Genomic DNA, 9,254 nt, shown 5'->3' with positions numbered 1-9,254 from the left:
GAAGCTCCAGCAGTTAGTTTAATATCGTTACATTACTAACTGAAAGTTTACCCCAAATGTCCAGTTTCCTTTTGCAAGGACTAAAACTGGTCCCAGACTGTCAAAATTCAATGAATATATTCATTGAACAATGTTCTAAATTTAGGACTAGGCTTACTACCAGTCCTACTGTCCCTGTGTTTGTAGTGTTAAACAGTAAAGACCAGGACAAATTGGCTCACAGAATAACTAGTATTTATCCATCTTCTAAGACGAAAATGTACAATGAACTTGTAAGGTCAAGAAAAAACAAATTTGTAATGCATATTAATAAATATTCTTTATTATAGTAAATTTTGCACAGTGCGCCCTTAACATCACACCCAGATCCTTGTTACAAATGGATGTTTATTCTCTGTAAAATCTTTATATTTAGAATTTCTGTACACATTTAATGGTACAACCTTTACCACTACACCGAAGTGTCACCAACAAGAAACAACAACAAAAAAAAAGGACAAACATAAAATAAGACTAAGATGTTTTCCTAATGACACAGCTTGCAAAGCTTGATTACTGATTCCACTGTGCTCTTATCCAACAACCCTACAGAAGACCAACAACAAATAGCTAGACTTGGTCAGAGAGAGAACACTTACGGGTGAGAAAGTGGACAAAAAATGAGATAGAAAAGTGTGTTGGTGCAAGTGTGAAAGAGAGCGATGATCAACAGAAAGTAAGAATCAAATTTACTTTAAAGATGAAAAGACTGAATAAGACATCAAATGTACGTCCGAATTTGATCTTTCCTAAAGATGTTGCAGCAGTGGTAACGAGTGTTTTTCCCAGGGAAGATACCATTAGTGCAGTTAGTTGACACTGGTGGTGGTAAACCACTTTCCACAGACTGGCTTACTCCGCTCAGTGGTGCGGCAGTAGTTGGTGAACTTCTCTTTCAGGAGCTGTCGGTACTGGTGGCGGTTGTTGTAGAAGGACTGGTTTCTTTCCAAAAAGGCCTGGATTTCATCCTGTGTCAGATAATTCTCTTCATCTGAAATCACTTCTGAGTCATCCTGTATTAAGAACACGAACGGAGTGCAGGAGGTCAGATAAGAGCCAGAATCAAACCAGTGTATTAATTCATTCTTATAAGGAAAAGGTGAAATGTAATTACATAAAGAATACAAGCCATTAAAAAAAAAAAAAAAAAAAAAAATCTATAGACCTTTCATACAGTAGACATTTATACTTGGGTTTGTCAATTCCAGGGCCTTGCCATCGTGCATAATGGCTCAGTAGCATGACAGACCTATTATATATGTTATCAGTTACAACTGTGCTTGTCCTACTATAACGAGTCAAATCGTCTCCTGTGACAAAGATTCTACTGACCAGAAGTTCCATGAGACTTGTGTTTGCCTCTGGCGGCCTCGCTTCAAGGTGGAGGTTATTATGATTTACTGTCCATGGTAACTGTAGTGCAATCCTGGCAAATGTATCGCCACATAAGGAGGAAAAGATTTCTTTGGTTCGGCAAGTGTGCGATGATGCTGATGACTGTAAAATATAACACACAGCGATGATTAATAATTAAAGCAAAAATTAACGGTGTTAAACATTCTGCACAGAGCATGTGAATTCTACAATCTGTTCTCTCACCTGATCATTGCATAAACCCTTGCCCTTCTTTTTCTTCTTTTTACTCTTGCATTGAGTGTTTTCCACAGAGTGTGGCCAGCAGTCCACACAACTGTCTATTCCATCCTCCTTGTCTTCAGCACAGCGATGGGCATTTGAGTCATCTCCTGCAGAAGGAGCAAAGAACAAAAGACAAACTGTGAGGAAAAAAAAAGACTCTGAAATGGTTTCTGTTGTATATCATCAGCATCATAGAACTGCTCAAACCAGACCTGCATCGTCGTGATTGCATATTCCCTCAGAGCAGGCAATATCAGAACCTTCCCGCGATCCTGTCTCACTGCCCTCCATACTTGAGGAGTAGCCACAGTCACTACCATTGCTGTGAGGAGACAAATCTGGAGAAACACGTGGAAAAACATGTATGAAGACAGGTTTAATGGTTTGTATTTGTTCCTGACAGTTTCAAATATACAGTCTATAATACCCGTTTCACACCATGGCTCAATAAGGGTTATACCCAGGTCGACTGTGTGTTTGAATTGGGTAACCATCCTCGATCTACTCGGCTTCTCAACCCAGATAGAATGATCAGGGTAGGACTAGGGTCGATTTCAATGTGAATTGCACACGACCTGGGTCGCTAACAGCCGGGGTGGGACAAATTATGTGATTGGTTGGAAATGACAGTGGGGCAGTCGTCACAGGTCGCCGCACACTTTGATAAAACGACACAAATTTTGTCTCACGCTGAGTTTTCACCATGGACTGTATAAAACTAGGATCATAACAGGCAGCTTCAACAACAGCAGAGCGGTTCAATTCATTTCCGAACAGCCAGCTGACAGTGAGTGCCCGGATGTTCATTCGTCTGCCTTTTGCAGAGCGGCAGAACCGCAGCATTAGAACGTAATTGTATGAAAATAAGTTGTGTTTAATTCACTCTGCACCGCCGCTCTTACTCCCTCTCTCTGGCACGAGACACCCGCTGCAGACTGCAGTTCAGTACGGCTGCTGGGGAGCGCGAATCTCTCTCTTTTTTCTCTGTCTTTTTTAAAAATGAGTCATGAAGCCAACAGCAAAGCCCAACTTTACTTTTAATGAAATCAAACAAAGAGAAATGTTCTCCCCTCTCGTTATTTATTTGTGCTTTAGAACGTAATCACTGCGAAACAATCATAAAGTAAGCTTTATTTCTCTCCATACTGTACAATGACAGATTCAAGTAGCTACAAAACATTAGTTCTGCTGGTGTACAGCTGGACTGGAGTATGTGATGTTAGCTGTTCACTGAATATGACGTGCCTTGCTCCCGGGTTGACCCAGATGGCCAGGGATATACCCATGTAGACTGGCTTGGTTTGAATTTCCAAAAGGAGGGTTGAACCCTGATCAGACAACCCTAGCCAGGTACGTGGTGTGAAAGAGGTATTAGTGCAACAGAATGTTTAAAGTAGTTTGCCTTGTGGTCCAGCAGAGGGCGTATTCATAAAAGACACTCTCAGCTTAACCTATTGTATGTCCTCTTGACCTTTCAGTATAGTAAACCAAGCTAATGAATAAATGGAGGGCACTAGCAAGCAAAGCTGTGCTGATCCCTGAAGGATCTGTGAATCTGTGCGTGAACTAGTTTGGGTTGTACGCTATAGATGGCAAAACTACCAACAAAGATAAGGCTGTTTGCAGCGGAGGCACCAGAAACAAGTGGCGCAACATCAACTGGAAAACCTCGTCCGACTGGTTCGCCTGTTATTTCCTTCTTCCAAAACAGTGGTGAAGAACACCAGGAGCAAATGCCAGGAGCTGAGTTTTTATTAAAACTTAATTATGACTGGTGTGTTAACTGCATGCAAAATGTATCAGAGCACACAAGGCCACATTACCTTAATTCAAACAATGTACATGTAGGCCTAATTTGGTTCAAACTTGACAGCCTGGTAAGCCTGTGTGCATTTTTACCCTGTTTCATGTTGTCTCGGCAGTTACAGGAAGGGCCTCCATTGGTGACGACGCTCTGAACACATCTGGCCTCCTCCTCCTCCTCCTCCTCCTCATCATCATGGCTACCACAGACCTTGCAAGTGCCCTCCACAGACTCAAGAGAACCCTGCAACACACCAAATGGGACAGACTTATATCAATAGATGTGTAGCAGCAGATGAACACAGATGTCTTCAATGATGTGCAAGGAGAGCAACATGTCCCTCGCGGTTGATGGAAGATTACCTCATCCAGATTTTTCTCCTTGTCCTCTCCCTCCTGTTCAGGTACGTCAAAGCCACACTTGTTTTTGCGACGATTTTTGCGCTTTTGCCTCTTTTTCTCCTGCTTCAGCTCTTTGGCCCTCTCCTCCTCAGACAGCTCCTCAACAAACTGCTCTAGCCGACTGATCCCCTGCATTTTCTCCACGGCCATCTAGGGGCATCGTAATAAATACATTATCCCAGAGCCATTTATCATCTGATAAATACATCTGGAATTATACCATACACACACTGGCTTAGAAGATGTGTACCTCAAAACTTTTGCGTAGTGCATCAATTCCCAAATGGAACAGTATCTGCCAGGTCTGCTCCTCTGCTCGTAGTTTCTGCCAGATCCTGTGCAGCCGCTCATACAGGTGAATACCCAGACAGGTCAGGACTTCTTCTTGTGCAATGTCAATGGTCTTGGCATGTCGCTCTCTGCGTCTTCAAAAAAACAGAATCATCAACTGAATGTATAAATACAATGAAAGGAACTTGACATGATAGAAAATGACTTTAAAGGAAACAGACTTCATCAATAGTAAAAGATAGCTCTGTGGTATTCATTGTTTAAACATTTACTTACTCATAGCCTCCTGCAAACTCAGGCTCTGCCCGGCCGAGGAGATGAGCAATGAAGTCAGTCTCACAGCACACATGGATGTGGTGTTCGTGGGGGCAACAGCATAGTCCCTCATACAAGGCGGCACAATACCCCTTCTCTTTACTGCAGTCCAACTCTCCCACCAGTATGTTGTATGCCCTCAGCACTTTATTCTTACAGTCAGTGCAAAACCTGATGACAAGAAAGTACAGTACTACGCAGTTATCGAGTTCTTTCTAAAGCTCTGACACAGCGTTTAAGAGGGGAGAAAATAGTCATACATTACCTGTGTTTACGCAAGTATGTCTCCAGTGTCTCTAAGAGACAAGCATTATCAATGAGGACCACCTCATCCCTGCACTCCTGAGACATCAGCTCCCACACATCCATCCAGCTTCCACTGTAAGCAAACATACAACTATTATAGCTAGGCCATCACAATGCACAGTCATCATCTCTTTAACCTGCAACTACAGTTTTTTTGCCAACTTGGGGGTAGCGGAAATAAGCTGTACACACAACACTCGCATACTTTTTAAGCTGAAAGATAAAATTGTTTGATAATAAACTACAGTATTTATACATGCAGCAATGGAGCAACATTAGTTTTCATTAAGAGTGGTGTTTCTGACTACCTGGTCTAATATTCACTCTTCTTATGTCTGGTTTTGGTCTCCAACAACTCTTGGAGGAAATATCTGGCTCATGCTCTGTCCAATATTTTGCATTTGTCAGTCAAAGCGCTCACCATTTTTCGAAACTAAGGCTTATGTTTGTATACATCAAATATCCAGGGAAAAATAGAAACAAAACATGAAATGGTAAACAGCGATGACTACGGCCTTTAACGGCGTCTTTTCTGTCTTGTGTCTATGTGAAGGGGGACACCAACTGTCCAAAGGGAAAGAAGACACTGCATATGTCGTCTTCTAGTGTGATTCTTAAAACCTGCCACTCTCTTTGTGCCCACTTCACTACGGTTGGATAGAAGACAACTTAAAACACACTGGCCCTGCCTGCTGGGAAAAGCTACTATTCAAGTCTCTTAACACCAACATCCTGAATGTTGTTTAGAGAAAGAAACAACTGATACAACAGTTTGATGAGAAAAACAGATACAACGGTCATATTACTCACCCCAAAGGTTTAGGTTTGTGTGTGTCTAAGGAGTGTAACTGGCAGCGTTTGTTCTTTTTGCTTTTTGGAATGGCATCAATCATGTCATTCAACTTTGACCTGTAAAGAAAAATATATATTTAATTATTTTTTCACAATAACTTTATAGTAACCCAGTATTGTTTTCAACAGTTAATAAAATACAACATGCATTTGTCCATTTTCTATATCTACACTACATAAGAAGAAAATGGCACTGTCAGTTTAAGATAACTCCGTATGTGCATAGTTTGCAGTTAATTTAGTTTAACCCCTTGTCACATCCTTGTCTCTAAGGACTTAACATAAAAAAACAAAATTCAGTACAGATGAAGCATACTAAAGAGTGGTGGGTCTACTACAGAGTAGTATATCAGCTTGGTATATCAGTATCCTTACTGAGTATTCAAACCATAGAAATAGAATGTTATTTCTATGATTCCAACAAACCCAGAGAGCTTTTTTAAATGTCACATATTGGAGTTTTGGTTCTCTCTGTTCTTCACTAACAAAAGCACTTGCTCATATTTAATGAAAAACTGTTAGTTTTGGCTGTTCTCTTTTGGTAGATGGTGTGATCGATTTGGCAGTGAAAATGAGCGAAACACACTTCCTTGTATCTTACCCGTGGACGTAGAAAAGGTTGTAGAGCTTCTTTACATCTGCTAAACAGGCTTTGGTGACAGAGAGCATGCCCGTGGGTTTCAGTGTGAGGGGCTCCAGGGCTGGGTTCCCTGATTCCACCAAATGTGAGAAGAGGTGCTCCACACTTCGTCTGCAGCCCACACATGGCACCAGCTGAGATAATGCACTGTACACCTCTCTGGAGGTCACCATCAGGGCAATATTCAAGTCCTGTTGCTTCAACTTGGAGTGATACTAAAGGCCAAGGAATCATACATCTGTTACCACTTTGTTGACAAACTACACACTTATTAGCTCCTGTGCGGAAAATTTTAACTACTCACCTCAGAAAATTGTTTCCAATGAGATGTGCTTATTTCTTGGCTGTCAACATCCATGACACCATCAGAAAATTCCATCACCATCTGACAACAAGAGATAATATACAACAGTTAATGTACATTTTTGAAATTGTTATTGCCTTGTTACTTATATCAGCCATGCTGATAATTGTCACAAGACAACATTGTCCTTTTGGTTTTTAAAAGTTTTACTATTGCCACAAAACACTTTTGACACCAATTGGCTGGCAGGTGTTCCTTTTTTTTCTTGAAACATACACTATGATCGGACACCTCTAACTCAGGTTTTTACCATTCTAAATTCTTGTGCGAATTTTACTGTAACTGTATGTCGCTATCGCAAAAGTAAGGCTTCAGTGCCTTTGTTTAGCCAGAAAGATTTGTATAAGAACAATAACATTTGAGGTGTACATTGAGGTGAACACTGTATTCTGTCATGGAATAATAAAGAAACATTATATTACTTTACTAGTATTCAATATATATCTACATCACCACAATATTTTAAAAAAGCCAAACTGGTTGAACACTTTGTGAAGACATTGTGTCTACACAGTCATTTTTGTCTAAACCCTAAGCCTTCTTTATTCGGTTTGTTCAACAGATTATGCAACAAGGTTAGCAAACTGTTTCCCTCAAACAGGTTGGGACTTCACATTTTGATAATGATCTTGGTAATAGAAGCTTGATAATAACTGAGCCTTTACTTCTGGACATTAAATCAGTATCCCAAATTGATATGGAATGCCATCACCTGACCCAAAGAGGTTTATTGGGATCTTAACAGACATTTTCCTTGTGGTCATATATATGGGAATGCTTACTAACCGTGAGCGTATCATCAATACACAGGGGGATCTGTCTGGCGAGAAATGGGTAGTCCTCTTCCCCTTCCCTGCAAACTGCTACCAGACGTGCCATGACTTCTTCCAGTTTGGCTGGGGTGCAGCTCGCCTGCAGGTGACACACAAGAGACCGACTGACCACATTTGACATCAGCACAGGCTACACCAAGCTAATGCGGGTTAAATGCAACATCACCTTGTCACTATTAGGCAATAAAACACGGTACAAAATGCCAAACATTTACTGACGTTGTAGTACACACACAATCTTGACCCAGATTTAACCAGCTAACGTTAAGTTAGCAAACAACCTGGGAAACGACAGCTTGGAGGTAGAAAGGGGTATGACGTTAATAGTTTGTAAAATCTTTTTGTAGCAGTTTTAGCTTAAATTATTTAAGTGACGACAGGTTTCATTACGCTAACGCCTAAGTTACATGTTAGGCAGGATAAAGCAGTAACCGGCTGGCCAGTTAACGTTAGCCTGCTAGCTAATTTCATTTGCCAGTACGATATTAGAGATTAAAGGAAGCCGTCTTTATGCACAATATTTTCAAGCGACTACTAGCTATATACTGGAGTTAATAATACCTTAACCAGTAACAGATATACTGCAGTGTTGCTATCCTTTGTCTACGCCCTGTCAATGCCAGCAAACTTGGCTAACTTACTAGTTAGCATCGCTATCCTACAAAGCTAACGTTAGCCAGCTTCAATACGGCTAATATAAAGTAGAACTGGCTACTTACTGTCACTTAGCTATATCAGCTTCTCCTACCAACGTTTAAAATATAGACCATAATCTACCACCTTGACAAAATAAATATATATCTGAATAAAAAGAATTATTGTGTTCACTTACCCGTTTCTGTGAGTTCCCCTTAAAATAATAAACAAGTGCGACAGTAAAGTAGGCTGCTACGGTGGCGGAATCTTCATTGCTGATTTGACCTTTGCCCTCCGCACATTACGTAGCTGACGTTGTATTGCATGTGGCCTCCAGGAGGTGCATTATTGATAGTCTCGCATTGCCAGACCCATCTCCACAGTGATGCGGAGGAATATGTATTTTGAAAAAGCGAAAATGTACATTAATACAAGTCATGCTGCTTGTTTGAAATTAATAACTGAGCCCTTAAGAATGTCCACTTCCTAATTTTTGTATAATTATTTTTTTTATATTTGTATTAAATTATAAATGGTGTTGCTGTATTAGAGCAGGGAAGTAACAAATAAGAAATGAGATTAAGAAAAGACAACGGATGTGTGCATATAAAGGTATAATATACAGTGCTGCTCATAAGTATTCATACCCATGCTAAAGTTGACTAAAAAGAGGAATAAAAAAAATCATCTTTTGGAAATTGATCTTAATGCCTTAATTAAAAAGATGAGGAAAAATACAACCTTTTAAGGACACCGATTTTTTGTGAATGAATAATGTATCGTAAATAAATAAATGTTCTTCCTTAAAATACAGGGGCCATAATTATACATACCCCTATGTTAAATTCCCATAGAGGAAGGCAGATGTTTATTTTTAAAGGCCAGTTATTTCATGGATCCAGGATACTAAGCATCCTGATAAAGTTCCCTTGGGCTTTGGAATTAAAATAGCCCCACATCATCACATACCCTTCACCATACCTAGAGATTGGCATGGTTTTATTTCAGTTAGCCTAATAGCTGGTTTGATTTGCATTGATATGGATCTTATCTCAGTTAGCTTTTTAGTCAACTTTAGCATGGGTATGAATACTTATGAGCAGCACTGTATGTATACTTTTTTAATCCTGCAAGG

At 40.2% G+C, this 9,254-nt stretch overlaps 1 protein-coding gene across 1 annotated transcript; it reads right to left on the bottom strand.

Moving 5' to 3' along the window:
• Nucleotides 1-293: 293 nt before the first annotated feature.
• Nucleotides 294-8,472, bottom strand: ggnbp2 (gametogenetin binding protein 2). Its single transcript, XM_031310987.2, has 14 exons — nt 8,316-8,472; nt 7,437-7,562; nt 6,591-6,671; nt 6,248-6,501; nt 5,605-5,703; nt 4,754-4,867; nt 4,450-4,659; nt 4,133-4,307; nt 3,844-4,032; nt 3,577-3,724; nt 1,890-2,015; nt 1,639-1,784; nt 1,372-1,536; nt 294-1,052 (listed from the first exon to the last, which is right to left on the bottom strand). The coding sequence occupies exons 2-14, from the start codon at nt 7,527-7,529 to the stop codon at nt 849-851; spliced, it is 2,004 nt and encodes a 667-aa protein (XP_031166847.1). The 5' UTR covers nt 7,530-7,562; nt 8,316-8,472; the 3' UTR covers nt 294-848.
• Nucleotides 8,473-9,254: the final 782 nt, after the last annotated feature.

The sequence above is a fragment of the Sander lucioperca genome, chromosome 13, assembly GCF_008315115.2.
Source record: "Sander lucioperca isolate FBNREF2018 chromosome 13, SLUC_FBN_1.2, whole genome shotgun sequence".
NCBI lineage: Eukaryota > Metazoa > Chordata > Actinopteri > Perciformes > Percidae > Sander > Sander lucioperca.
The sequence above is the reverse complement of the archived record's forward strand: the minus strand, read 5'-3'. Positions and strand labels throughout refer to the sequence as shown.